The 26,878-nt window shown below is 38.1% G+C and overlaps 1 protein-coding gene across 1 annotated transcript in view; it reads right to left on the reverse strand.

Moving 5' to 3' along the window:
* Nucleotides 1-26,878, reverse strand: part of STC2 (stanniocalcin 2) — a 430,822-nt gene that overhangs the window by 283,282 nt on the left and 120,662 nt on the right. Inside the window, exon 2 of the mRNA XM_044069121.1 lies at nucleotides 14,271-14,413. Within this exon, the coding sequence (XP_043925056.1) occupies nucleotides 14,271-14,413 (143 nt within the window). The remainder of the gene's footprint in view (nucleotides 1-14,270; nucleotides 14,414-26,878) is intronic.

Below are 26,878 nucleotides of genomic sequence, written 5' to 3' on the forward strand. Positions count from 1 at the left end.
AAGTTTGCAGAGATATCTGGACTTGGACATAGTTCCCCGGGGACTGAGAGCGGTTAAATATCCATCTCTGCCTTTTGATTTAACAAAACCCGAGGAGAAACTGTTTAAACAGCGTTGGGGAAAAGGCAGCACATCTCTGTTCTAAGGAATGGACTAACATCCTGGCAGAACGGGATGTGATAAAACTGTGTACAATCAAAAAAGATATTACTGATGTCTGCAATAATTTAGTCACATTAATAGAGAAAACACATATTGAATCTTGTTTGTGTGAGACTCAAGACAAATTAGGTGCATTTGAAAAAAAGTTAATGGAACAAAAAATGCATAAAATTTAAAGAGACCTTTGAGATTATGAGAAAGGACTGCCTTTTTTAGATAAACCAATCATCGATCCCGATCTCAGGTCCGTTTTCAGGAAGGGGTGTGTGTAAGGAGAGAGGCAAATGGAAATAATACCAGCATGGAAGTATCTTCGAGTGAAAATATTAGGTATCATAGTGATGGTGAAGATGTGAGAGATTACTCACCCTTACTTACACCAACGAACGGACATTACATGTGAGATAATTTTTGTTCGCATGGTGAGAATAATAGGCAACAGAAAAGAAGTTACTCAGAACGTGAGCCCCAGAGAGGGGGCCAACAGCGGCAATGGCGGAATAACAGGAGAACCAAATGGTATTGACTGTTTGTTGAATAATGCAAATTTTATTGTGAATTTGTCTGTTTTTTCTTTAAATGAACATCTATGCAATGTGTTAAAGCATGGTTTGATGTTTGTGCCAACAGTAATACCGAAACAATATGAATGTAAAACTGGAATTGTATAAGTTGGTTAGAAAATTGCATCTATGGTATTATTTTAATACGCAATGCATTGTGTCAAAAAATAATGAGAATGATTATAGTAGTATATGGGACAGTGGTGAGAGCCTGCTTGAAATTGATTCTTTTGATTCGTTTATCTCTTGTAATAGTGAAATGAATGCATATTGTCTCATAGACACTTCATCTGTTAGTAGTAAGAGCAAGTTTATGCCACTTTGTATTCATGAAGGCATTAAAAATTAGATATGTTGTTTAGAAATTTTAACAAAAATAATGTTGAATATAATTTGTCAAAACAGGAATGGTTAGCTTTGATGATTTTTTTCTAAACAAAGAGAATTAATTATTAAACCTTCAGACAAAGGTAATAAAACAGTGATAATGTATTATGAACAGTATCTAAAAATGTGTTTAGAGTTGTTAGATGATAGGACAATATATGAGACAGTAAATGAAGATAGAATAGAAGAAGCAAAGAAAAGTTACATGCATCTAATTCAAAAAGGCTTGAGATTAGGTTACTGGACTGATAGTGATGTTACCAATAAACTTACATGTGAAGGAACAGGGCCAGCTTATTTTTATTGTTTGCCCAAAATCCACAAAGACTTAAGGAATCCACCAGGTAGATCGAAAGTTTCTGCTACAAAATATTTTCTACACAATGTGGGTGTTATATTACATAAAGTGTTAGTAAAAGAAGTAATTCAGCTTCCATCCTACATCAAAGATTCTTTTGATTTTTTAGAGAAAGTTAAAAATGTTAAATGGAAAGATGGCATGTATTGGATAACATTAGATGTTAAGAGCCTTTATACTAATATCAGGCATAATTTTGGGCTTGAAGCCCTTAGACTTCAAATGGGTAGTAGTCCCTTAACATATTATATTTTAGAGTTAATTCAATTTAGTTTGGAAAATATTTTTTTTTACTTTGAAGATCAGATATACCATCAAGTACAAGGAACGGCAATGGGTTCTCTCTTTGCCCCCATGTACGCCACTCTTTTTATGGGTATGATGGAAAAAGAATATATATACATACATATATATATATATATATATATATATATATATATATATATATATATATATATATATAAAATAAAACTTTGTTTAAAAAATATGTAAGATTTTATTTTAGGTTTATTGATGATTTAGCTTTTTTATGTGAGGATGGTGCACACTTAGTACCACATTTTGTGGAAGAAATGCAACGGAATAGGTTTCAGATAGCATTTGATGGTCTACAATATGGACAGGAAGTTTCTTTTTTAGATATAAATTTGTGTGGAGTAGTAGGTGAGTGTATAAAAAACGAGTATACATAGGAAGTTTAATGAGGTGAATCAGTTTTTAATTGGTACTAGTTGTCACCCAAAGCATACATTGGAATCATTACCATTTGGGGAATTTTTAAGGATATCAAGATTGTGCAATGATGAGAGTATTTTTAAAAAAAGAACTAGAACAGACTGCAGCAATGTTCAGGAATAGAAGATATGATGTGAAAATTATTGATAGACGTGAAGCATGTATTAAATATTAGGTATGGAAGAGATAAAATAATAAAATATGGAAGGGAATGTGTTAGTAGAAGGAATAAAATGGATACAGACACTTTATTTTTAGTCTTAGGATATAATGTGTTGAGTGAGAATATTAAACAAATTATGGTCCATTATTGGGAATTCTTGAGAAGTTTTGATGAATTAGATGGGCTGGTGAATAAAAAGTTAGCATTCTCGTACAAGAGAGGCAGAAGTATACGAGATCTGGTAGTACACACTAAATTTCAAAGGCCAGACATTAATTTGTCTGTGCAGCTTTGGAATAAGGGGACTAGATCTTGTAGAAAGTGTAGGGGATGTCCCTATACAGTAAATACTTTTCAGACCATAAATGGCATCCCTTTTAGTGTAAATGGGGAATACAATTGTAGAACAGAAGGGGTGGTGTATGCTATTAAATGCACGTGTAATATGTTCTATATTGGACAAACAGAATATTTAAAGTTAGACTGTTAGAACATTTGAGAGACATTAGGACAGGTAAAATAGAAATCCCCTTAGCCCATCATTTTAGAAGTTACCATAATGGAGATCCCGAAGGACTTAAGGCAACTATTTTAGAACAAGTTTGTTTAAAAAATAATGATAAGAAAGCTCATAGATACAATCTTTTGAAAAAGGAAACAATATTTATTTTAAAATATGGAACATTGATATTGAAGGGATTAAATACTGCATGTTGCTGGAAAAGTGTTATATGAAATTAGATAGGGACACTTTAAAAGTTTTAACTGATGTTTTTATTGCTTAACTGTTTATTGATTGAAGCTGCTGGTATTACAAAAAGGATTGATTGCTGAATTTGTGTATTTTACCCCTTGAAGGCTATTTGTAGCCGAGGCGCTAGAGAAATAAAGTTATTTTGGTATATGTGCTGTCATTTGTGTCAAAGCACTAATTCTTGGTGTTGTTTAGCTTTACTGTGTTCTTACCCTTAAACTGAGTAGAATAGTTTGGATACAAGGTTTGCTGCATCCAGAGCTGTTTGTTTTTTTTCTTCTGTGTTTCTGGCAGCCATCTTGTGTTTGCCTACTGCATTTCTAGCAGCCATGTTGTGTAGGGGCCTATCTCCTCTCCTAGTGAGAGTAGCAGGGCTTCCTGGACCTTGTATGGCACAGGCTGGTAAAAAAAGCAGGGACTAGCAGGATTGGGTAGATTTCTGCGTTACTAGAACCTTCTATTTTTTGTGGTATTTAAACCCCAAGTTTGAGCTGGTTTGGGCTTGTTTGCACATCACGCACCACAGCTGCACTGTTTTTAACCCATTGCAAGGTATTCCAGCTACAAATTTTCCCTTAGTAGCACTTGTGTGATCACCTATTCCTCTTAGACCTTCCACCCTTATCTCTCTCTGGCTTCTTTCCCTCAGATTCTGACAAATATGGATGGGCAATTTCCTACTGTTTCTCCTGCCAATCTGGTTGATATGGGCATCCTGAGACAATATAGTAACTGCCTCATGTACATGGACAACCCTCTACTACTACGACCAAGGAACACAATTTGTGAGAGATGCAGTTACATTAAGAACCTATAGTTTATGCTCTATCTCTCTCTCTCACAAGTCAGTATATCTGGCACTGAGAAGGTTGTCAACACAAACACCACACCTCAAACACCACCCACGCCTACACAACCCACACCCACATATGTGCAGGTCCTGAACAAAAACATACCCGAACAAAAGAGACCTCCGAGGCAAAAACACACGTGAACTCCACTGCTCAGCACACCACACACAGTCCACACAACTGTGTCTCACAGCCACTAAGGCTTAAACATAAACCAAACATATTAGTTGTAGGAGACTCCATTGTGAGATACACAGATGTGCCCCTCGCCAGGCTGGATAAAGAAAAAGTCACAATTAGTTGTTTGCCAGGTTCCAGAATCCGCCATATCACCTATGCACTCAAGTCTCTCAACAACAGGTACTGTTATGACTCTGTCATAGTCCATGTTGGCGTGAATGACTTGAGACATACCTCCCTGGATTATATGTAAAGAGACATGATCGAGCTCATTGAATATGTGTCCCAGGCAGGCATGTTTCTTGCCTTAAGCAGCATTTTACTGTCACCCAGAATGATGCCACAATACAAAGAGAAAATGATTGACTTTAACAATTGGCTGAGTTTCTGGTGTCACTCCAAGGGGATCCAGTACCTGACAGCTTGGGAAAACATGATCGATAGACCACGATGCTTTGCCAGATATGGCCTGCATCTGCACACCTTGAGCTTCAGGCTTCTGGCAAAGGCTCTTGCCTCCCCCATAGTGCCTTTTTTTAGGCAATGCCATGAGTTCAAAACTACCAACATGAAAATTTCAACAAAGCTCAAATTAAAAGTCATGCTTCTAAATGCTAGGAGTCTAAACATGAAACTGCATTCATTGCAAGCATTCTTAACCCTGGAAGATGGTGACATTTGTGCATTCACAGAAACTTGTTCATAGCTGCAGAGATCACCCCAGCCATACAAGGTTACTCATCCTATCACACATTCAAACTCCAAACTGTGGGCAGCAAAGCAAAAGGAGGTAGAGTTGTAATATATATTAAAGACATATACACCTCCAGGCTGGTCAAACAGTATGACCCACAGGAGATACTCCAGGTGCAGTTAACCACTGACAAGACCACTATTCAAATCATAGCTAGCTACATCCCCCAACTTTGACTCAAGATGCCCTCTCCACCTATCTGGATCTCTTCGAATCTATCAAGACTCAACCCATTACCCTGATCCTGGGCGGCTTAAACTATCCAACCATAGACTGGAGAAACTACTCATGCTGAAACACAAATTCACAGAAATGCCTTGATTTCATCAATGCAAATGTCTTGGATCAGCTGGTCGACACCCCCACAAGAGGTGATAATATCTTGGACTTGGTATTAACCAACATGAGTAACCAGTGCAGCATCCCTACAGTGTCATTCTCCCTGGTAAGATCCGACTACAAAGCGGTCACTTTCAAAGTCACCATCTACCCAACACCCCCCCCCCCCCCAGCTAGGATCAAATAAAAATCTTCTCCAAAGCTGATTACAACCTCCTGAGGGAAGCTATAAACAGCTTCACAGCCCCCTCTCCATCCACAGGAATTGGCACATATGTCCATACCTACACCGAAGTACTATAAAAGCATTTATGTAGCCGCATGGAATCAGGAATACCAGACAGGACAAAATTCTCCTCCTCAAGAAACTGGAAACCTGTCTGATGGACAACTGCAATAAATAAACTCTATAATAAAAGGACAAAATTGCTGTCCAGGACCAAGAAGGAGCAGGTGCCTAACTGGAAGCAATTTCTCCTTAGTCTGAACAAGCAAATAAAAGCACTAGTGAAATCCTACAAAGCAAACTTTGAGTCCAAACTGTCCACATCTACTAAAGAAAATCATAAGGTTTTCTTCACATATGTCCGCAGTCTCAAAGGATGCACTTATATCTGCTCAGAACTGGTGGTCAAGGACATCGCATACACAAACGCTGTAGATATAGCCAACCTGCTGGCACAGAGGTTCGGTGAAAACTTCACCCCTCTGTTCCCCCCGATCAGTAAATCAGGATATTCCCAGCACCTGCACCCCCTCCACTTATCTCTAGAGAGAAAATCATCACTGTCCTCTGCAAGGCAAAAAATACAGCCTCCGTGGGACCCGATACCATCTCAGGCTGCATCCTACATGAACTCAGGCAGAAATTTGCAGCACCATTAGGGACCCTGTTCAACCAAAGCCTGAGTATGAGCTTCATCCCAGCCGAGTGGAGGACAGCCACTATCATCCCTTTGCATAAAGGTGGAGCGTCCACCAATCCAGGAAATTATATACCCATCAGCCTAATTAGCCTGATCTGCAAGGCCATGGAACGGATTATCATGGACCTCATTAACAATGACATTGGCAACCTCCAAACACTCGATCCCACACAACTTGGTTTCCTCAAGGGGAGGTCATGCCTGTTAAATCTGGTGGACTTCTTTGAGACAGTGACCAAAGCCGTGGATGAGGGGAAGATGGTGCACACCACCTACCTTGACCTGTCCAAAGCCTTTGATACTATTCCCCACTCGGGTAAAATAGATAAACTTTCTCAACTAGGCATCAATCCGTATGTTACCAGATGGGTAGCAAACTGTCTCACTGATAAAACCCACCTAGTCAAAATAGGGATGTCACCTCAAGCAGTAGACCCATAATGAGTGGTGTACCCCAGGGATCGGTCTTGGGGCCTTGGTTGTTTGGAATACACTTTTCTGAGATGCAGGCCAAAACCAGTGGGCTATGGCTGACCAAGTTTGCAGAAGACTGCAAGCTGGGTGCTGTCATCAATTCCCCTAGTGATGTGGACATCCTCCAAGAGGGTCTTACCCAAACAAATGATTAGTGCCAGAAACTTGGCCTCAAACTGAATGCCAAAAAATGCACCATCATCCCCTTTGCGGACAGTGACGTCCCCACATATTATCACATTAATACCATGAGGGACCTGGGCAGGCAGGTTGATAGCAAAGTGACTTTTGACCACCATATTGTCTCTGTTGTATGGAAAGTTTTCTACCTGGCCCACCTCATTAGTAAGGGTATCTCATCCAGGGGCAAGGAGGTCATAACATCCCTGTATTCTTCCCTTATAAAACTCATTATTCAGTACAATGCCCCTTTCAGCATGTACCTCACAAAGCACATGCAGCAGCTGGAGATACCACAAAGGTTCTTCACCAGGAGAATCCAGGGCCTCAGACATCTACCCTACACAGATAGGCTAAAGGCCCTGTCCCTCTACTCAGTCTCATACGGACTCTTCAGAGGTGACCTCGGTCTGACATACAAAGCAATCTCAGACCCCAACTTGATGGGACTGCTTGCTATCTGCAAGTCAAGCTCCACTCAATTAACCTGCACTCACGACCTCAACCTGGTCTGTGACATCAATAGGACTTGTTGGCGGGACAGATTTGCATCCCAGAAACTCCCCCTTCTGTGGAATAGACTCCCTCTCCACATCAAGCAGAGTACCTCATTAACCCTTTTTAAGTGCAACCTGGATAACTGGATGGGGAACAGAAAATTCATCCCTGGGATACAACCTGTGTCCCTGCTGGACTGGGACATTGGGTGCTGGCTTGTTGGAACATGGGCTAAATTCTTGGCTAAGCTTGTAAGGGCCTCAGGGCCAATAGCCTAGTAACTTCCTATGATCTTATGATCCTAAATAACAAACACATTAGAGAACATGTAGGTTTGGCTACAAGCATAGTTTATAAGAAGGGACAAAACCCTCAAAGCTTTATTTGAGAAGAAATCAGTAAAACAATCAAAGCACTTTAGGATGGCAAAATGTGGTTGCTGCCTGTATTGCAACTATAATTTAATTGGTAATTCATTTGTCATTAATGGTGTCTAGTTTAGACCTAAAAATTATTTTCATTGTAATTCTACTAAAGCCATTTATTGTGCTCAGTGCCAGCACTGTGAAGGTTTTATGTTGGTAAGACAGAAGGGCGTCTGTGTGGCACACATGATATTAGAACTAAAAAGGATACCAGTGCTCTTCCCAAACATACCATGGAATACCCTGACCACACCTTTAAATTTTCAATTTAGAGCAGTTTGTCCTGTCAGATAGAGGGGGCCCATGGACACTGAGTCTGGAAAAACATGAACTTTGCTGGCAAATGAAACTTAATGCCATGAATTGGCCTGGATTGAATGACCAAATATCCATCACCTGTATTTTAAAACTGAAATCTTTAAAAAGGTGATGGCTGCAATATGTTGTCAGTACATTATTAGTATGTAAAAAATCAGAAGCACATGTATAAACTAACTTTAATGTTGTTGTAATTCATGTCAGTTTTCTACCTGCATGGCCCTTTAAATCTTCTAAAAATCTTCCTTAAATCCTCCGAAAGGAAGCATGACATCACTGGGGGTTTGGCATCCATGGGATCTATTTCCCTTCCTTAGATTGGTGTATATATGGACTCAGTTTTTCAAACATGGGTTTATCTGAAGACATTTTCATTAAGAAGACAAATGTGCTTATCTTTTACTTGTTTTTATCAGCATTTCAATATTAAAGCAACCTTTTTATTGTGAAATGTGGCTCCAGGTGTAGTGTCCATACTTTTGAACTAGTTTGGTTTGCAGTTTGTTCTTTGTGGATTATAAGTTTGTTCTTTAATATATCAGGTCTTAGCTATTTAAACATTCTTTTTTGAATACATTTTATTAAATTCTCTTCCAGTCTCTATTGGGTTAAAATGTTTCTGTTTATATATATATATATATATATATATATATATATATATATACATACACACACACACACACACACACACACACACACACACACACACACACACACATGCACACACATACATACACACACACACACACACACACACACACACACACACACACACACACACACACACACACACACATATATATATCTATATATATATAGAGAGAGAGAGAGAGAGAGAGTTCCCCTGCGTTTTATCAAATGCCATTTCTTCAACAAATGTAGGGGGTGTGGTTAGCCCAGCATTGGAAATGTTGATGATGTGTAATGTCAAGACAGATATGTGGGGTTGGAGGGGTGACAGTGTTTGTGCGTGTATATGTGAGTTAGGGTTAGGGTCGAGGATGAGTGGAGGATAAGTGTTGTATGTTTGTGTGCGAGTTTTTGTATTATAGGTTAGGGCCAGGGTTAGATTAGGGGATAGATATAGTGTTGTTTGTGTGTGTTTGTGAATGTTTGTGTGTCCAAGTGTATCTTGTGTAGTTGCTATGTTACAGGAAAGTTTTTATGAAGGTAAGGTGTAGGGTTAGGGTTGATGGAAGAGATAGCGTTAGGGTTAGGGTTAGCACCCTTTACTAAGTTGGTGCAAGCGGGCAGAGCTCTCTTTAATAGTGGGTGCTAACCCAAATCCTGATGTTGCCCCTTCCCTCAACCCTAACCCTACACCTTACATTCATAAAACTCTTCCTCTAACACTGCCACTATTCAGATGAATTTGTTATAGGTGATTTAGTGGTAATATCGGGATATGAACTAAGTTTTCCTCTCTCAATATTATTTCATTTGATATTTTTTGTTTTCGGTTTTGTGTATGCTCAAACTTTTTTCTTGGTTTAAATGTGAATGAAGGTCCTCATTTGAATAGGTCAAAAATGTATCTAGTATGGACCATACTTGCAATTTCAAGGAAGTGTATAACAAGAAGATGGAATACAAACACAATACTAACTTTGGAAGACTTCTACAGTCTACTGAAGACCTCAGCATTATTGGAAATTAAAATTAAAGAACTAAGAATGTATCCAAAGCCATTTATCAACAATCTTTGGGGAAAAGTCTTATCATTGATTGACACTATACAATAATTGATCAGACACTCTGATAATGGAGTGGACATACTTATAAAGTAACTGTATACATTAAGATCTGTTATAGTGTCAGGCTAATGTAAATAGTGTACATAGTTATTTAAGATGTTATGTATAAATACTATGGAATTCATTCAAAAATGTGTTTGAAAAATAAAAAAAAAATTTTGAGAAAAAAAAACTTTTTTCTTGGTGTTTTCAATTTGACATTAAAGTAGTTAGATCATACACAACAGAAGCATACACATATATATATATATATGTGTGTGTGTGTGTGTGTGTGTGTGTGCATGTGTATATATATATATATATATATATATATATATATATATATATAGAGAGAGAGAGAGAGAGAAACTGATTTCATTGTAAACAGGTCTTTTATACAATAAAAGCAAAAGCACTTAATTGTCATATCTGGTGTGGTAAATGATTATTGTTCTATCTTCTGGATATTTTTGTTTTACTCATACTTACATGCTCTTATACAATCCTCCAGCTGCTGGAATACTGTCACACCGGAAACAGAAAATGCAAAGCTACAGAACTTTAAATAAGCATCATTGTCTTTAAAAAGTTCATGCCAAATTTTTGTTCATGAGTCCTACAAAAGTTTAAGGAAAAAGAATATAAACTAATACAGCTCCATCACTAAAACTAAAGTGAAGTGGATAAGTCTGGAAAAAAAAGGCTTAGAATTTCATATGGTATCATGTGATGCCCATTACCATGAATGCGGAGTCTCTGCATGCCCTCTTGTGTGTTTGCATGGGTTTTCTCTGGGTACTTCTGTTTTCTGCCATCTCCTGGAAGCATACAGTAGGCTGACTGATGACTTTAAATTTTCCCTAGTTGTCAGTGAAGTAACTGTTTGATATGGATAATGCTCTGGCAATCTACTTATTTCCCCTGCTTGTGTATCAGCCTTTGTGGGTGGATGCGGCTGTTCATAGGATCACTGTAGGAGTTATACATGACTTGTGAGCATAGATGGATGGAAAATGAATGTGATGGCAACACATCATGTAATTCTGACTTCTTACATTACAACACCTACAATAAACTGATGTCTGAGTGAAGGCAAATTCCCTGCCATCTGGAAAGAATCCAAAATAATGCCACTTTTCAAGGGAGGGGATAAACAATATGTAAGGAATTACAGGCCTATAATCATTGTGAGTCAGTCCTCTTTTCCAAATCTTAGAGAAGTAGTATATAGGTAGTTCATAGACTTCCTAATCAATCAGAATTAATTATAACACCTCTACATGGCTTCCATCCTGGACACAGCACTCCAAGTGATCTCGGCCTATTAACTACATCTCCAAACAGTATGACAAAGGGAAACGCACTGTTGCATTAGGTTTGTAAAGGCTTTTAATGTAGTTAAATACAATACATACTATTACAAAAACTTCACAATATTGGCAGCAATGAAGACATACTACAATGATTTTGTAATTTTCTGTAAGACAGATACCAGTATGTTGTCTGGAACAATTCTATGTCTTGTAAATTTAAATCAGATATTGCAGTACCACATTCCATTTTACCAAAAGCATGTACCAACATGTTGGTGATGTTAAACTATTACAATAATACTGCAGATGATTCTACTATACTTAGCAACAAAAACAATATTATAGCAGAAATTTCACAAATCTAACAGTGCATCAGCACACTGTCTCATAGTTAAAATTATCTAAAATAATACTAAATGAAAAGAAAACAAAACTTTTGATTTTTCAGCCATGCAAGTGAAATGAATGACATAAGAACAGCTCAAATCAACAACACAGATATTGAAATAGTAATATCCTACAGAAAACATGGAGTCACAATTGGTAGCACACTAAGTTTTAATGATCATACCAATGCCACAGAAAAAGACTTACATAAAAATAAGTACACTGTATTTATTCAATAACTGTCTGTCCTCAACTACGGGAGTTAACATGCTGCTCATGCAGAAACTTTTAATGGAACAAGTGCCATCAGTAATCCAAACAAGCCGACTCACAACAAACTGGAATCCAGCTTATAGAATTGCTAAATTTGCAGCTTAACCAAGCTTACAACATCCTCGTGCACTATCCTAAACAAAATAAACTGGATATCATACAGCGGTAGACAACCATTCCACCATCGTACATTTGTATATAACCTTATATATAGCAACACTTGTCAAGCTCCGAGTACACTACTGTAAGGGGACAGAAGTATCAGACCTCTCCTATCCTCCAATAAACGTCTTGTGCATTTTGTTAAAACTAATACAAAAGTCATAGACAGATTACCAAGTATATTCCTAGCTAATGAATGGAACTCACTTCCAACTTCTCTAAGAGAAAACTCCAACTCAGCCACCTTCAAAACCATATGTAAAAAAACTTAACACTGCCTTAACATGCCCAAAATGTGGCCTTACCTACTAAACTTTCACTCCCAGAAAGTTCCCTTAAAGAGCTCAAATTGTTGGCTGTGCAAAACCTAAATATAGTTGAACACACTCTCATGTAATATAAACTCTGCATATATTCCCTAACCTACTTTTAACCATACACCTTTTACCTTGACATCTGATTGCTTCTCCTACAAACCATACTGCTGTCTCCATGAGCCCTAACATTTCTCCACACTTATTGACTGTTAAAGTTCTGTTACTTACTATAATTTCCATAAACGTTACTTATGCAACTCCACCACCTTCACCCTAAACTATACAGATATATCTTTGTACTTTAACTGGATATTATTAAGTGTAATTTTTATTCTTACTGCTTCTGTTTTCAAGCAACATCATAACTTCATGCTGTGTGTGTGTGTGTGTGTGTGTGTGTGTGTGTGTGTGTGTGTGTGTGTGTGTGTGTGTGTGTGTGTATACAAACTGTATATGGGTTCTATATTAGAACATCGAAGTTTCAGAACTTTGAATGTTCTAACATCGACCCCCTATTCAGCGAATGCTGAAAATAGCAAAACGACAGAAAACTGAAGTTTTTCCTAGGGAAAGAATTTGGTTGTCCGTTTCTGTCTTTTTGCTATTTTCAGCGCTGTGGTGGAAAGTTACGGGACGGGTTCGGGTAAGTGTGCGATTGGGTGAGGGTTAGGTGAGTTAGGGTTAGGGCGCAGGTTAGGTATGTGTGCGATTGTGTGGATGTGAGGGTTAGGGCGGGTTAGGTGAGTTAGGGTTAGGGCGCGAGTTAGGTATGTGTGCGATTGTGTGGACGTGAGGGTTAGGGTGAGGTAGGTGAGTTAGGGTTAGGGCACGGGTGAGGTGAGTGTACGATAGTGACGGACCTTAGGGTTAGGGTTTGGGTTAATGTAAGTGGATAGTTAGTGGTGTTTGTACAGTTTAGTGTAGGGTTAGCTGTAAGATTTTAGGTGTATGTGTGTGGATTGCTGTTTGTTTGGTGTGTTTGTTTTGCGTGTATGTGTTTCAGTACAGCGAATTTTTAACCTAGGAAAAAAATTCGCTGTTCTGCATGTTCGATGTTGTCAGCATTCGCTGAATAGTGGTCGATGTTAGAACATTCGTCGAAGTAGTGAAACTTCGATGTTCTAATATAGACCCCTGTATATGTATGCATTCTTTATCCCATCCAATGTTTGCATATGTGATTATTTTTTAATGGTTCCCTAAACCATGGTGTAGGTCTCACCATTTATCTGCCTCTATCCACTTTATGTACTCACAGCCTTGTAATTTTGTTTCATATCCTTTACATATATTTCAAATGTATTTTCAATTTAAATCTAACTAGCGACTCATGTCTCTGAACGTTATTATGTAATGTTATGTATTGTGTACTATGAATGTATTTGTATGTTATTATGTTATATCATGTACATAACTATGGTGAGTGTGTTTTTATATCCTGGGCCCCTCTAAAAATGGGCGTTGTCCAGTGGGGCTAAGCTGGTCAGCAAATAAATGAAGTGTATTTAATGTGATGGAATGTAAAAACTGTTCAATGCATAACATAAAATGCTTTTGTATTTTAGCTGTGAAACCGCAGCTTTGTTAAAACTCACTGCAAATCTACATTACAGTACAACTTGTAAGAATCAGTTTTACAAAACATGGTACTGGACCTCTAGACCAGACAGCATGTATCTATTTTACAAAGAAGTGTTAAATCAGCTCACTTATGAAATGGTGTATTGATCTAACTCACAAAGCAGAGAACAAATATCTCTTCTGAGCATTTATACATCTAAATTTATTGTAATGATTTGAGAAATGTCATTAACATTTGAGGGCAAGGGTAAAAGCATTCAAGTAAAGGAAAACAAAAACAGGTTATCTTTCGAGTGACACTGAGACTCTAATGAGCATTAACTAAAACATGATATACTGCTCTTGGACAGTAACTTCTCTGCCAGTGATTAAGAAACCACATACAGACACATAAAGTGCAAAATTTATAAATACACATTCTTCATGGAGTTTCTTACCTGAGAATCAAACTTCCCTGCATTATGAAGGAATGTCATGCAAATCTCATGTAGACCACGTATCTCACATGAGTTGTTTTCAAAACATTCAAAAACTCCGCATCCAATTTCTCCAGAGTTCACCAAACAGTGTCGAATCTCAACTGAAACAAATCAGAAGGCATATGGATACTGGGTTACATTTAGTTTTCTTTCTTGTTTTTGTTTTGTTTTGTTTGTTTATATTTTGAGAACAAATATTTTCTAGATGCATCTGTGATTTTCATTATTTTTATGGTTGTGGCAACCCTAAAGAAAGAATAAATTAAAGCATGTAACCAAAATACGAAGGGGATATATTACTCAAAGATATTTACTTATTTATGTGTTCGTTTATCATCTATTAACCAGGTAAGTGGGTTGCATGAACTCTTAGGCAATGAAATATATAAAGCTATAAATACCTTCATTAAAGTGGCAAATATCCATTAAAATGACAGTACATATATTTTCCCACAGGGATCGGTCCTGGGTCCTCTCCTGTTTGGCATCTACTTCTCAGAAGTCCAGGCCAACACGGAGGGACTCTGGCTGACCAAGTTCACCGATGATTGCAAGTTGGGAGCCATTACTAACTCCCCAAGTGATGTAGACATCCTACAGAAACGCCTCACTGAGACCAACGACTGGTGTCAAAACCATGGCTTTAAGCTTAAATCCAAAAAATGCATCATCATTCCCTTTGGGAAAAACTCAGTTCCCACTAATTACCACATTGATGGTAGTCCACTGAACACTGAAGGTGTTATAAGAGATCTGGGGACACAGTTTGACAGCAACCTCTCCTTCGACCACCACATTGCCACTGTGGTCAGAAAATCCTTCTATGTGGCACATCTCATTACCAAGGGTTTTGCATCCAGGAAGAAAGAGGTCATCATCTCTTCTACTCTTCCCTCATTAGACCAATCATCGAGTATAATGCCCCATTTGGCATGTACCTCACTAAATACCTGCAACAGCTGGAAAGGCCACAAAAGTACCTCACAAAGAGGATCCTAGGCCTTAAACACATGCCCTACATGGACAGACTCAAAATACTCCAGCTTTTCTCTGTCTCATATTGTCTATTAAGAGGCAATCTCTGCTTGACTTACAAAGCCATGTCTGACCCAGCCCTGTTAGAAATGTTACACCTAAAGAAATCCCAATCCCTCCACACCACACGCTCCAGGGACCTCAACCTCATTACCACAATCAACAGAACATGCTGGAGGGACAGGTTCATAACCCAGAAACTGTCCATGCTCTGGAATAGACTTCCCATACATGTCAAGCAGAGCACCTCACTGGCCCCATTCAAGAGAAATCTTGATGAGTGGATGGGAAATAGAAAGTTCACCCCGGGGATCACTCCAGTGGCTCTACTGGATAGAGACACCAGGAACTAATGGTGGCATGATGCCAGGGCACTTCTATGGGTTAGGCTTGTAAAGGCTCCAGGGCCGTTGGCCTAGTACACACCTATGAACCGTCATGACAATATTACATCTGTACTATATCATCATTATTTGGGTATTTTAATATATTAAAAATAGTATGTTAATACTGCAGTATCATCACCTGACTCTTCTTTCCGGTTCCTTACAACATCTCTCTCTCTCTCTCTCTCTCTCTCACTGTAACAGCAAACCACTGCCAACATCCTCACCTCTGTGGACAATATTTCCAGTCTGTTGTCTTCATTTTGCCATAATACTAATGGTTCTGAAATATGTGGCAATCACTGTCATTAATCCCAGCACTATTTCCTCTGCAAAATGCCAACAAGATGCACACACAGGATATTCCAATAAGTCCACCTTTGTATTATTGTGTTGGACACTAATTACCATCATTACCATGTTTTGGACTGTACCTAGTATATCTTAATTATTTTAAAGTTACACATGCTAATACTATTCAGCCCTATTAAACTCCTACATAAAGGTAATACTACAAGATTCCACCTTCTTTTGAAAATGCTGGTAGTGCAGTTTACACTTTATTTTGCTTTATGTTGATTCTGTTCATAGTGCATGGTGCATATTTGCTACTAGTTATCACTGTTCTAGGTTCCTCTGTTGCTTGGGTGAAGATGCCATGGGTACTCTTAATCAGCCAATGTATGTATTGTTGCTTTGAAGCCCATCTTTCAGATACCAACTAGCACAGTAATACTTTTGTGTTTCATTTCATCACTGAGTCTTTTGTGCTAATTCTTTTAGGACCCGAACAGACATATTGTTCTATGGTATTCTTATTATCATAGAGAAAGTAAAGAAAAACAGTGTTGCAAAGTATTGAGTGAAACGGTACCCAAGTAGTGAGCTTATGTCACTGTGAAGCTCTCCAGCAGCTTTCTTTCCCATCTCATTTAGCAATTACCAACCAGCCCCCAAAGCTACCAAATTTTCTTATACTACTTGCCTGATGCAAAGCCAAAGCCACAGCGAAAAACTCAAATAAAATGTGCTCTTAGACTGTCTAACCAAGAAGGCCAGGAAATCAGGGAAAAAGAATATACATACTTGGCACAGTGTCACTCATGGACATTCAGAAGATACACATCAAACTACAACCTGTTCTGTAAAGAACTGTCAAATGAAACTCGGCATATTGCTTTCAGTACAGAGAAGAAGCAGAAAATCATTGGAAGACCCTGAGATTGCTTTGATACGTTTCACCATACGTAGTGAGACAGTTATGAAAACTACATAAGGTGGTAAAGGCATGACAGCTGGATTCCGAATGCAGCAAAATGTATTTGTATTTGTTGTCTGTACCTCAGTGTCCACATGCATAGGCACATACCTCTTTTTATGGCCTACACTACTATGCAGATATACTACATAGTGGATATTGCTGTGTGCACTCCCTCTCACAGGATGCCCTAAACTATAATTTTCTAGTACTATAAGCCTGTGATATGGATGCCATCTACAAACTACACATTACTGTTTTTGATATGTCACATGAACTACAGATAAAACCTGTCAGCCCTCTATGAAAGTGCTTATAGAGAATTATCCATATTTTGGATAATGTGGGTATAATAATTGCTTAGTCCCAATTATATGAGACAAATGGTCACACAATTTTTTGTTTAGTCTAGTAAAGGCAACACATTACTTGTTAGTGTGATGTAAGGGTATAATTACTTAGACTGTAATAAGAGACCTGTAAAAACAAAAATGTACAACCAAAGGGGTTGAAAAAATATGCAGTGTGCGAATTCACTAAGTGACTTTATTTAAATGAACTGATTATGCAAGCAATAATTGCAGTAAAAATGCTTACCACTTTCTAGTCGGTGGATTAATGTTTATGCTATAATCAGGTACTCCAGCTGGTCAAGACTTCAGTCAGCTGGAGTCTCTTGTCAAAACAGGAACAAATAATTATTATAGTTATATGTTCACATTGTGCTCATACATTGGATGGTTGAATATTCAGCCAAAAAAGCTTCAGAACTCAATGTAAATACATACTCTACCAGCTAGAATGCACATTGAACCACCCAGTGCATATCCAGTACACAGTATACATCTAGTATAACATTGTTTTATGTTTTAATTTTAATTAAAAAATGAATAACTAATAATATCATATTAAACATACTATAAACCAACAATGACTAGGTCACTGGATGTAAATGTAATACTGTTGTAGAACTGTTTCTGATTGCACTTAGATTTCAAACTTTTCTTGAGGTAAATTCCATTTTTAAATAGCTCTTGAACATAAATAAGCCAAAAAAGGAAGGCATCTCTGATCAGTAATAGCAAAAAACTACGGGCACTCATAAAATCGTCTAAGGCCAGCTTCGAGAGAAAAATTGCACAGGACACTAAGGATAATCACAAGGCTTTCTTTAGTTATGTTAGGAACCTGGGTGGGAATTCCCAGATATGCTCAGAATTAGTCCAAAATGACAAAAAATACACCGAACCCACAGACATTGCCAACATCCTAGCTGACAGGTTCAGCGCAAACTCCCCCCCCTCCCCACCAAAAGGGCAAATATCTATCCCAGCAGAGTGCTGCCCCTGACATCTCAGATGCTCAGGTAAGAGCCGCCCTCTCCAAAGCAAAAAACACAGCATCAATGGGACCAGACGGTATCCCGAGCTGCGTCCTACATGAACTCCAAGAAGAGCTAAACCCAAACATAAAACTACTGTTCAATCTCAGCCTTACTACAGGATATGTACCCAAAGAGTGGCGTACAGCAACAGTGGTCCCTCTCCACAAAGGTGGTGCCTCAACGGATCCTGGAAACTATCGCCCCATAAGCCTGACTAGCTTGGTCTGCAAAGCTATGGAAAGGATCATCATGGACCTCATAAATAAAGATATTGGGGACCTACAGACACTGGATCCTACCCAGTTCGGCTTTGTCAAGGGCAGATCCTGCCTCTTAAACCTGGTTGATTTCTTTGAAGCAGTCACCAAGGCCATTGATGAGGGGAAGGTGGTCCACACAGCCTACCTGGACCTCGCAAAAGCCTTCGATACAATACCCCACTCGGGCATTATAGATAAGCTCACCAGCTTAAATATAAGCCCCTATGTCACTAGATGGGTTGCAAACTGGCTCAAGGACAGAACCCACATGGTTAGAATTGCTGGAGCCATGTCAGACTCCAAACCAGTTACAAGTGGCGTCCCACAAGGCTCAGTCCTGGGACCTCTCTTGTTTGGTATATATTTCTCGGAGGTACAGGCCAACATGGAAGGACTGTGGCTGACCAAGTTCGCAGATGACTGCAAACTGGGCGCCATAATTGACTCTCCAGCCGACACAAGCATCTTCCAAAAGGGCCTCATAGAAGCAGACAACTGGTGCCAGAGCCATGGCCTCAAGCTAAACGCCAAAAAGTGTATAGTCATCCCCTTTGGCAAAAACAAAGTGCCCAAAAAATTACCACATAGGTGGTAATCCATTAAGTACAGAAGAAGTAATTAGGGACCTGGGGACCCAAGTTGATAGCAGTCTCACATTTGACAACCACGTGGCCAAAGTGGTTAGAAAAACATTTTATATAGCCACCTAATCATGAAGGGATTCACATCTAGATCAGGGGAGGTCATCGTGCCTCTTTACTCATCCCTCATCAGGCCCATAATTGAGTACAATGCCCCTTTTGGGATGTACCTTACCAGAAACCTGCAGCAACTGGAAATACCCCAAAAGTACCTCACCAAGAGGATCAAAGGGTTCAAACAGAAGTCATATGCTGCCCGGTTAAAGAAACTCCAGCTCTACTCAGTGGCATAGCGCCTGTTCAGGGGCGATCTGTGCCTGATGTATAAAGCCATGTCCAGCCCGGAATTAATGGACATGCTGCACCTCAGAAAATCCAAATCCCATCGAGCTACACGCTCGAGAGACTTGAACCTCAGCACTGAAATAAATAGGACATGCTGGAGGGACAGATTCATAACCCAGAGGCTCCCTTCACTCTGGAATAAAATCCCAGTCCAGGTTAGGCAGAGTCCCTCATTGACTCTCTTCAAGAGGAATCTTGATGAGTGGATGGGAGATCGTAGGTTTAACCCGGGTATCACTTCTGTGTCACTGTTAGACAGAGGCACAGTATACTAACCTCGAAAAAGGGCAAAGCAAAATTAATTTAAAATGGGTGGTGAAAGCCAAACACATTCTGGCTAGGCTTATAAATGCCCTAGGGCAGATAGCCTAGTATGAGCCTATGAACCTATTATCATCAGTGAACTTATCATGGTACTCCTTATATTCGATATTAACCAAGCCCTGAAATGCATTCTTCACTGTCTTTCTCTCTGAAGTGCTTAACTCATGATTTCATTCTCAGAACTACAATATTGTGTCTTATCCTCTTTAGGTAGATGCTTATGGAGTATAGGTTGAATAGGATAATATTTATGCAACTCCTCTAACCATTTCTTGCTATTCTATACATTTCACAAAACTCCATGCCAAACCCTTTTGGTTTTCCTTCTAGACCTGCTACTAGGGGCCAAGCTACCTTCTCACTTCTTTTACACCCATGTAGTCTGGATAAGTTTTCCCATATGCTGCCACACATTTCACATCTGGACATTCCTTGGTCATAAAATAATTTCCCCACCTATCAGTACTAGTAATGTCATTGTGAACATACTTGGCAACATCTTTCTTTTACTTCCCCTAATAAACTTCATATGATACTTTACCTTTTTCCCATTTTTTTGCTACTGTGATCCCTTTGCCTTATCATACCCCCCCCCCATTTATCTTACTCTACTAGAGCTTCCTCTGTGTCAGTTTCTATTTGTCTTTCCTCTCCTTAAAGTAAGCATTCATGTTTTAACAATTTTCTACCTTTCACTGCACAACTTTGAGCCAGTCTTACTACTTTTCCTTCTGATAAATTTCTAAATTCAGGATAATTAACCCTCCTTCCTTTTATATTCTACTAAGCGTCCTCTATTTTGCAAGTCTAGCATCCACCTAGTCAACAAAAGTGTTTGACTTTATTCAGAGCAAATGTGGTATGTTTCAGCTTTTTATTCACTGTAACATGTTTCTATTAGCTATAACAAATTCATACCCTTAAATTCCAAATACTGTATTTCTATTCTATGTCATTGTGCTGTTTATTCCCCTATTCTCACTTAGGATATACGTAGGCCGACAGATTCAGTGCCAGCTCTCATTATAACTCATTATTAAATAACTCATTATTTAAAAAAAATGGAAGAGAGTACAGACTAATAATTCTACATCATCTTCTCTACATTTGCTTGCTAATGTTTTAATTTATTTTTTGCATTTCCTCATAGGCTTTCCTTTTCTGCCTTCTCATTCCACACTGCCCCCCCAAAAGCTGATACTGTATAATACTTATAGAAATATTTTTAAAGTTCAGCTTTCCATCTAAATAAGTGTACATTACTGCAACATCTGTGCATGTAATTCTGTCTGGCAGTTAGTGCAGAGGATTAAGGCTATGAGCTTTTAATAAACTGTCTCCTGTAGTTCAGGGTTTGATTCCTTCAGCCTCCATTTGTCTACTGTGTGATTCTGAAACAGTTCTCTGGGGTAGTTGGGAGATTGGGCTAGGCTTCTCAATGACTTCTTGGACTGCATTCCTAGTAGCTATCTATGAACTATAAAAACTAAAGAGAAATGTAAAGGTACTCTTCCAGAAATGAAATAACCACTGTGTCTGTTGTGCAATCAGTGTATATCTTTTATCAAGTGATATCATCATAGGTGTTAGTCACATAAGAACACTAATCATTCAGTGATACTGACTTACTCATTTTGACGTACTGCAAAATAACAGTAATAAATTATGAGACATTTATAACTGCAAAATCTCTGTAGTAGTCTAAAATAAAAATTATACATCAAATGCCAAACAAATGGCCTTGATTCGGCCATAGACGAATAAGAAACCATTCACTTTTTCATTTATGATACACAGTTGATTTTGCTAGAAAAAGTGTCTTCTAAAAGTGTGTAAACATTCATGAATATAGATTTTGTTGTCCCATCAGATGCCACAGCACTACACTGTTTCCAGGCAGAGAAAAATGGAATGGAATGATTTATTTATCAACACTAATACTGAGATGTGTTTGAATTGTGTTATTTATGGATGGCAAAGAAAAGCAGATACATACACAGGGAAGCCCTTTGTAGAACAAGTCTCTTCTAAAAATGTGCAAACTGTCATGAAGGTAGTTGTAGTCCCATCAGATTCCACAACATTACATTGTTTCCATGCAAAGAAAGATGGGATGGTTAATTTACCAACGTTGATACTAAAATGTGCTTACATTGTGTTTTTATGGATGGTAAATACAAATAGATTCCTACACAAAGAAACTATGATTATTATCTAATAAATGTCTAATGGCAAAACTTTCAAAGAGGTTTGAAGAGTTTATATTCTTTGGAAAGTTATGTAGATGTAATATATTGTCTGAAAAATTAACAGCAGTATTTTATTAAAAAAGGTTTCTCATTAAGCAGTATTGGCTCTGAAATAGCAGGCAACACCCCAGCAATGTAAGAGGAACTGACCACTGAAGCACAACCATAGTAAAAATGCAGTAATAAATCCTACAGTGACATGTACAGCAGGCTGAGCTGAGGCAGAGGTTAAGGACACCAAAAACCTGAAAAAAATACATAATCTGTTGTTTTAGCTAAAGTAAAATACTGTTTACAAAGCAGTCACTGGTCTGTCAGAGAATACTGGAATGTAAGTAATATTCTCCTAAGTCTTGGCAGAACCTTCATCGCTACTGTCAGGTCTGGCCAAACAAATAATAGCAGATAGCATTTTTGTTTCCAGTACTCAATCTCAGATAAAAATATTGAGAACAAGGACTTCAGTCTTGCTGACGTTTTCCTTCCTCTGCAATTTATATTCAATTGAAGCAAATACAGGGCACAGTAAAAATATAGTGGCCAAGTTAAAAAAAAAAATACTAACCCATTTCAAGACATCAAATGCTGTAGCTGTGGACAGCATTCCCCAAGGTTTGCTTCAGTGGCTGTTTTCACCTTGGCTAGCCAAAGTCATTTTCCTCATAAAAAAAAGCATCTGAGAGGGTCTTGTCCTATCTATCTGATGAAGGCAAATATCATTCCCTTTCAGAATGACAAATGCAAGATGGAACAAATAACTACATACCCAATTCCATTATTTCCCCTCTTGCTAATCTTGAAAAAAATTGTGCATGATGAGCTGCTTTACTTGCTAAAAAACTTTGCAGTAGACCCCTTCAGAAGTTTATACAAAGCATACAGGACTGAAACAATATGCTGCTGTTTACAGTCTTTGTTAACCGTGTGTCTTTTATGTATATAGATCAGCTTACAGTCAACTCCACCATACCTCTGAGTAAACGTGTCTGTTACTGCAGTCCAAGGGAACTTATAGATTGATCCATATGCTTAGGCCTGACGTAACATTGTCAAATCAAAAGCTATGTCCTCTTAAAAAGATTCAGGAGCATGCAGTCACATCTGCAGAGTATCATCTCAAGTAAGACTGATCTTCTACAGTGGATGCGATAAAATGTCTTAGCATTACCCTTGATAACATTCTGTCTCTCTCTTGAATTTAATAATACAAGTTGTTTTTTGTCAAACCAGTTCCTCGGAGTCTTCTGTCATTCTAAGCCTTACTTCACCCTGATTCTAGGAACATATTATTTTTGCCCCTACTGTTTTTACAGTTGTTGTCTGCCTCTGTTTTTATATCAGTGTGACCTCTGCCCCTATAGCTAAGCTGTAGCAGTACCATTGAGTAGAACAATTTCTCTTCATCTGTCAGAATACAACATCAGATGGTCATCATAATGGATCCCCACTGTTCTGAATTTTCTACTACGGTAAATTGGATCCATTTAAAATTTGCATTTAGGATTTTATATGACAGCAACTGGCACTACAGCGGTAGTGTCGTTGTCTCACAGCAAGAGGTTCTCCTGTTCGATTCTTCTCTGGAGTGCCTTCTGTGTGGAGTCTGCATGTCCTCCACGCAGTCAAGTGGCCTCCGAAAGACATGCGTGAATGGGCGTGCCTTCGCTGAAGGTTGGGCGTCAGGCTGGCACCTCGGCACAGTAAAAATCGGCTGCCAATTATTAGCGGACCGGAGTTCCGCTGTGGAGACCTCTAACCGGGAAAAGCCGAAAAGACAAACAAACATATGACAATAACTGCCCTTGTATCTTCTCTTTACTGGCATATACCTGCAAGGGACCTTCACTCACAAACACATTCTTTCTTGTCTGTTCCCAAATCACATATGGATTTGATGATGACTTTTCAGATCTCATCTTCCTGTTATGTTGAATGGCCTTTTCTGTTGAAATTAAAAGCAAAAAGCAGGAAGTATATGTTCAAAATCATGATTAATTGGTGCTGAGTCATGGTTTTGAGTCATATTTTTGGTCTGTTCCTCATAAAATCTGTGGTTTTCTGAAAAAAATCACTGAGTATTGAAGTCACTTTATAATAGAGATGTAGACTTCACATCCTTCAGAAAACTAATGCTAACAAAAATCATGTTATTCTAGCATCTTTCTAAGTTTAAAAGAGCAGTATTCAACACCTGTCACTATTTTTGGTCCTTTGGCCACCATTATTTTTGGCTTTGTCCAGATTTCTTGTGCTAAGAGGCTGAGAAGTATGGCAGGTCTTGTAGGTACAAGGTAATATAGTTTTATATTCTCTTCACCCCCTGATCCTCTGCTATGCTTTCTCAGAGTAAATTTCCATACCTGCAAAAAGTAAATTCACTCTCCACCCTACCCCTTCCTTCCTTACCTTCTCTCTCCCTATAGCTTTGCCTAATGGCTACCAGTTCTTCTCCTTAGGGGAGAGGGCATCTGCAAAGTGAGAAGCAGGAAATGGCTGCACAGACAATATCCAGGATGGTACAGATATTCCAAACAGATCTGAGATTCTGTAGAAAAAATAGGAAGTGAGTTTGAAAAATGTGTAAATGAGCAGGAAAGGGTAGATTTTATAAAAGAAAGTCTCCACAAGAGAAAAGGTGATGGGCAAATTTGTAGTGGGTGACAATGGAGAAGGTAGACACCACAATATAAAACAGTGAGCACAGTGCTTTCCTATACATAGAGGTAATGTGGCTAGAGAAAGAGAGAAATGTTCAGGACAATAAAAGTCTATAAGCACAATGCTTTTCTGTGCAAGGAGATGACATGACATGAGAAAAAGTGAAATGTTCCAGGATATTATTTTTTTAAAGGAATTAAATATTTTGTAAAGAATGTGTATGCTATACAAATAGGGGTGGAGCTTTGGTTCAGGGTTTGTATGAGGAGAAAAAGTTTATGTACTACGCAACTCATTATGTACAAGTAACATAAGAATAAGGACAATTTTAAAGCAGATCAGCCATATTTGGTATATAAAGAGACTCTTGTGCAGGTGGGAAATTAGTCATTTGTATATTTTGAAAAACATGAATGGCAGAGACTCTGAAGATGTGGGTGTAGGACCTGGAAAAGAGATGCTGGTGTAAAATCATTTAATACACCTTATTAAAATGTCATTTAGGCTAAAGGAAAAATGTATATATTGGAATGAGAGGAGTGTTAGTTTAATCAAAATGTAGATAAATTTTTCAAACCATAATATATTGTTAAACCATTTTAAGAATAAGCAAGTGAAAAGAAGAGGCAGTTCAGATATCGGCAAGAAAGACTATGGAAAGGTGAAGTTCTAAAAACTATATATTGATAAATTATAAAGAGATTGCAAAGATTCAGAATAGCCTATACTTTATAGTTGCAGTGGTGGATAACTTTGAAATATAAACATAATCAAGGGGTGTAAAGATAGAATTACACATGAAAGGAAATGGAAAGCAGAATAATATAATAAATAGATGTATCATCAGCATACAGGATTAAAAAATCTGAAGCTTATGTTTGAAAATAAATGAGAAAAAAATGGCAGATGGAATAGAAAAGAAATGCACTTTATCAAAGGTAAAATAGGAGAAGTTTCACCTTTTTCTTATGAAGCAGAGACATGGAGGGTACTTTTATACATACATTTTTGGGATAGAGACAGAACTGCATTTGCAGATTTAGTTAAGAAAACGGATATAATACAAACAATTCTGAAAATTTCCAGGAAGGGACACGAGTCTATATAAACTCTGAAATGGACTGAAAAGCAATGAACAGTGAAGAAAATGTCTTTTTTTTTTTTTTTTTTTTTTTGAGGAAGAACTAATACCACATGACATTTTGAGGCATTAAAAAGTATCATTGAGAAACATATCCCTGTGAAAAATGGCTTGGGGTATGGAGGATATAAAAACTTAAAACAACTCAATTGGACTTGCATGAGATGGTTCTTAATGACTGCTACTCAGAAGGACAACAGGAAGGGAAATAATTCTGAGGAGGAGTTATTAAATGCTTGTGGAAAAAAAATGGAAATAAGGAAGAGGTGAATAATTGGTGTCTGCTTTCTTTACTGAATGGAAATGATAAGGTTCTATCCAAAGTGTTGCAGGTAAAACCACAGATATTTATTAAATTATGGGTAGAGAAGAGGAAGTGACATTGTTCCACACAGAGACAGCAAGGATGTGCTTTAGCGGATGAAAGAGTTTATAGATATAACTTGGCAGCAGGTGTAATTTAGATGCACCCAGAATGTAAGACTGTCTGGAATATTACAGGTTATTAACTATTTTTGATTTGATTTCAGCTGCATATTCAGGAAATGGCTTCAATATACCTAGCAGGTGACTTCTATACAGAAGAGAAGAGAAGAAAAAGAAGGCTAAAAATGATTCCATCTGCCCTAATTTGAATCTGTCAGTTATCAGTTTTGAAATAAACGGGGGGGGGGGGGGGGGGCAGTGCTCTAGTTTGGAAAATACACCAAGTAAAATATACGTTGCTTAAGGAGAACAAGAACGGAATGGAATGAATGGAGAGACTGCAGAGAAATAAAAAAAGGAATACATAGAAGACAGTTTTAAAGCTAGCCATCTTTCATAAGGCACATAAAAACAAAAGTATATGGTATTTTCAAATTGTACAGCAAAATTTTTCCACCA

Source organism: Protopterus annectens, chromosome 4.part0, assembly GCF_019279795.1.
Source record: "Protopterus annectens isolate FY-2018-M chromosome 4.part0, PAN1.0, whole genome shotgun sequence".
Classification (NCBI taxonomy): Eukaryota; Metazoa; Chordata; order Ceratodontiformes; family Protopteridae; genus Protopterus; species Protopterus annectens.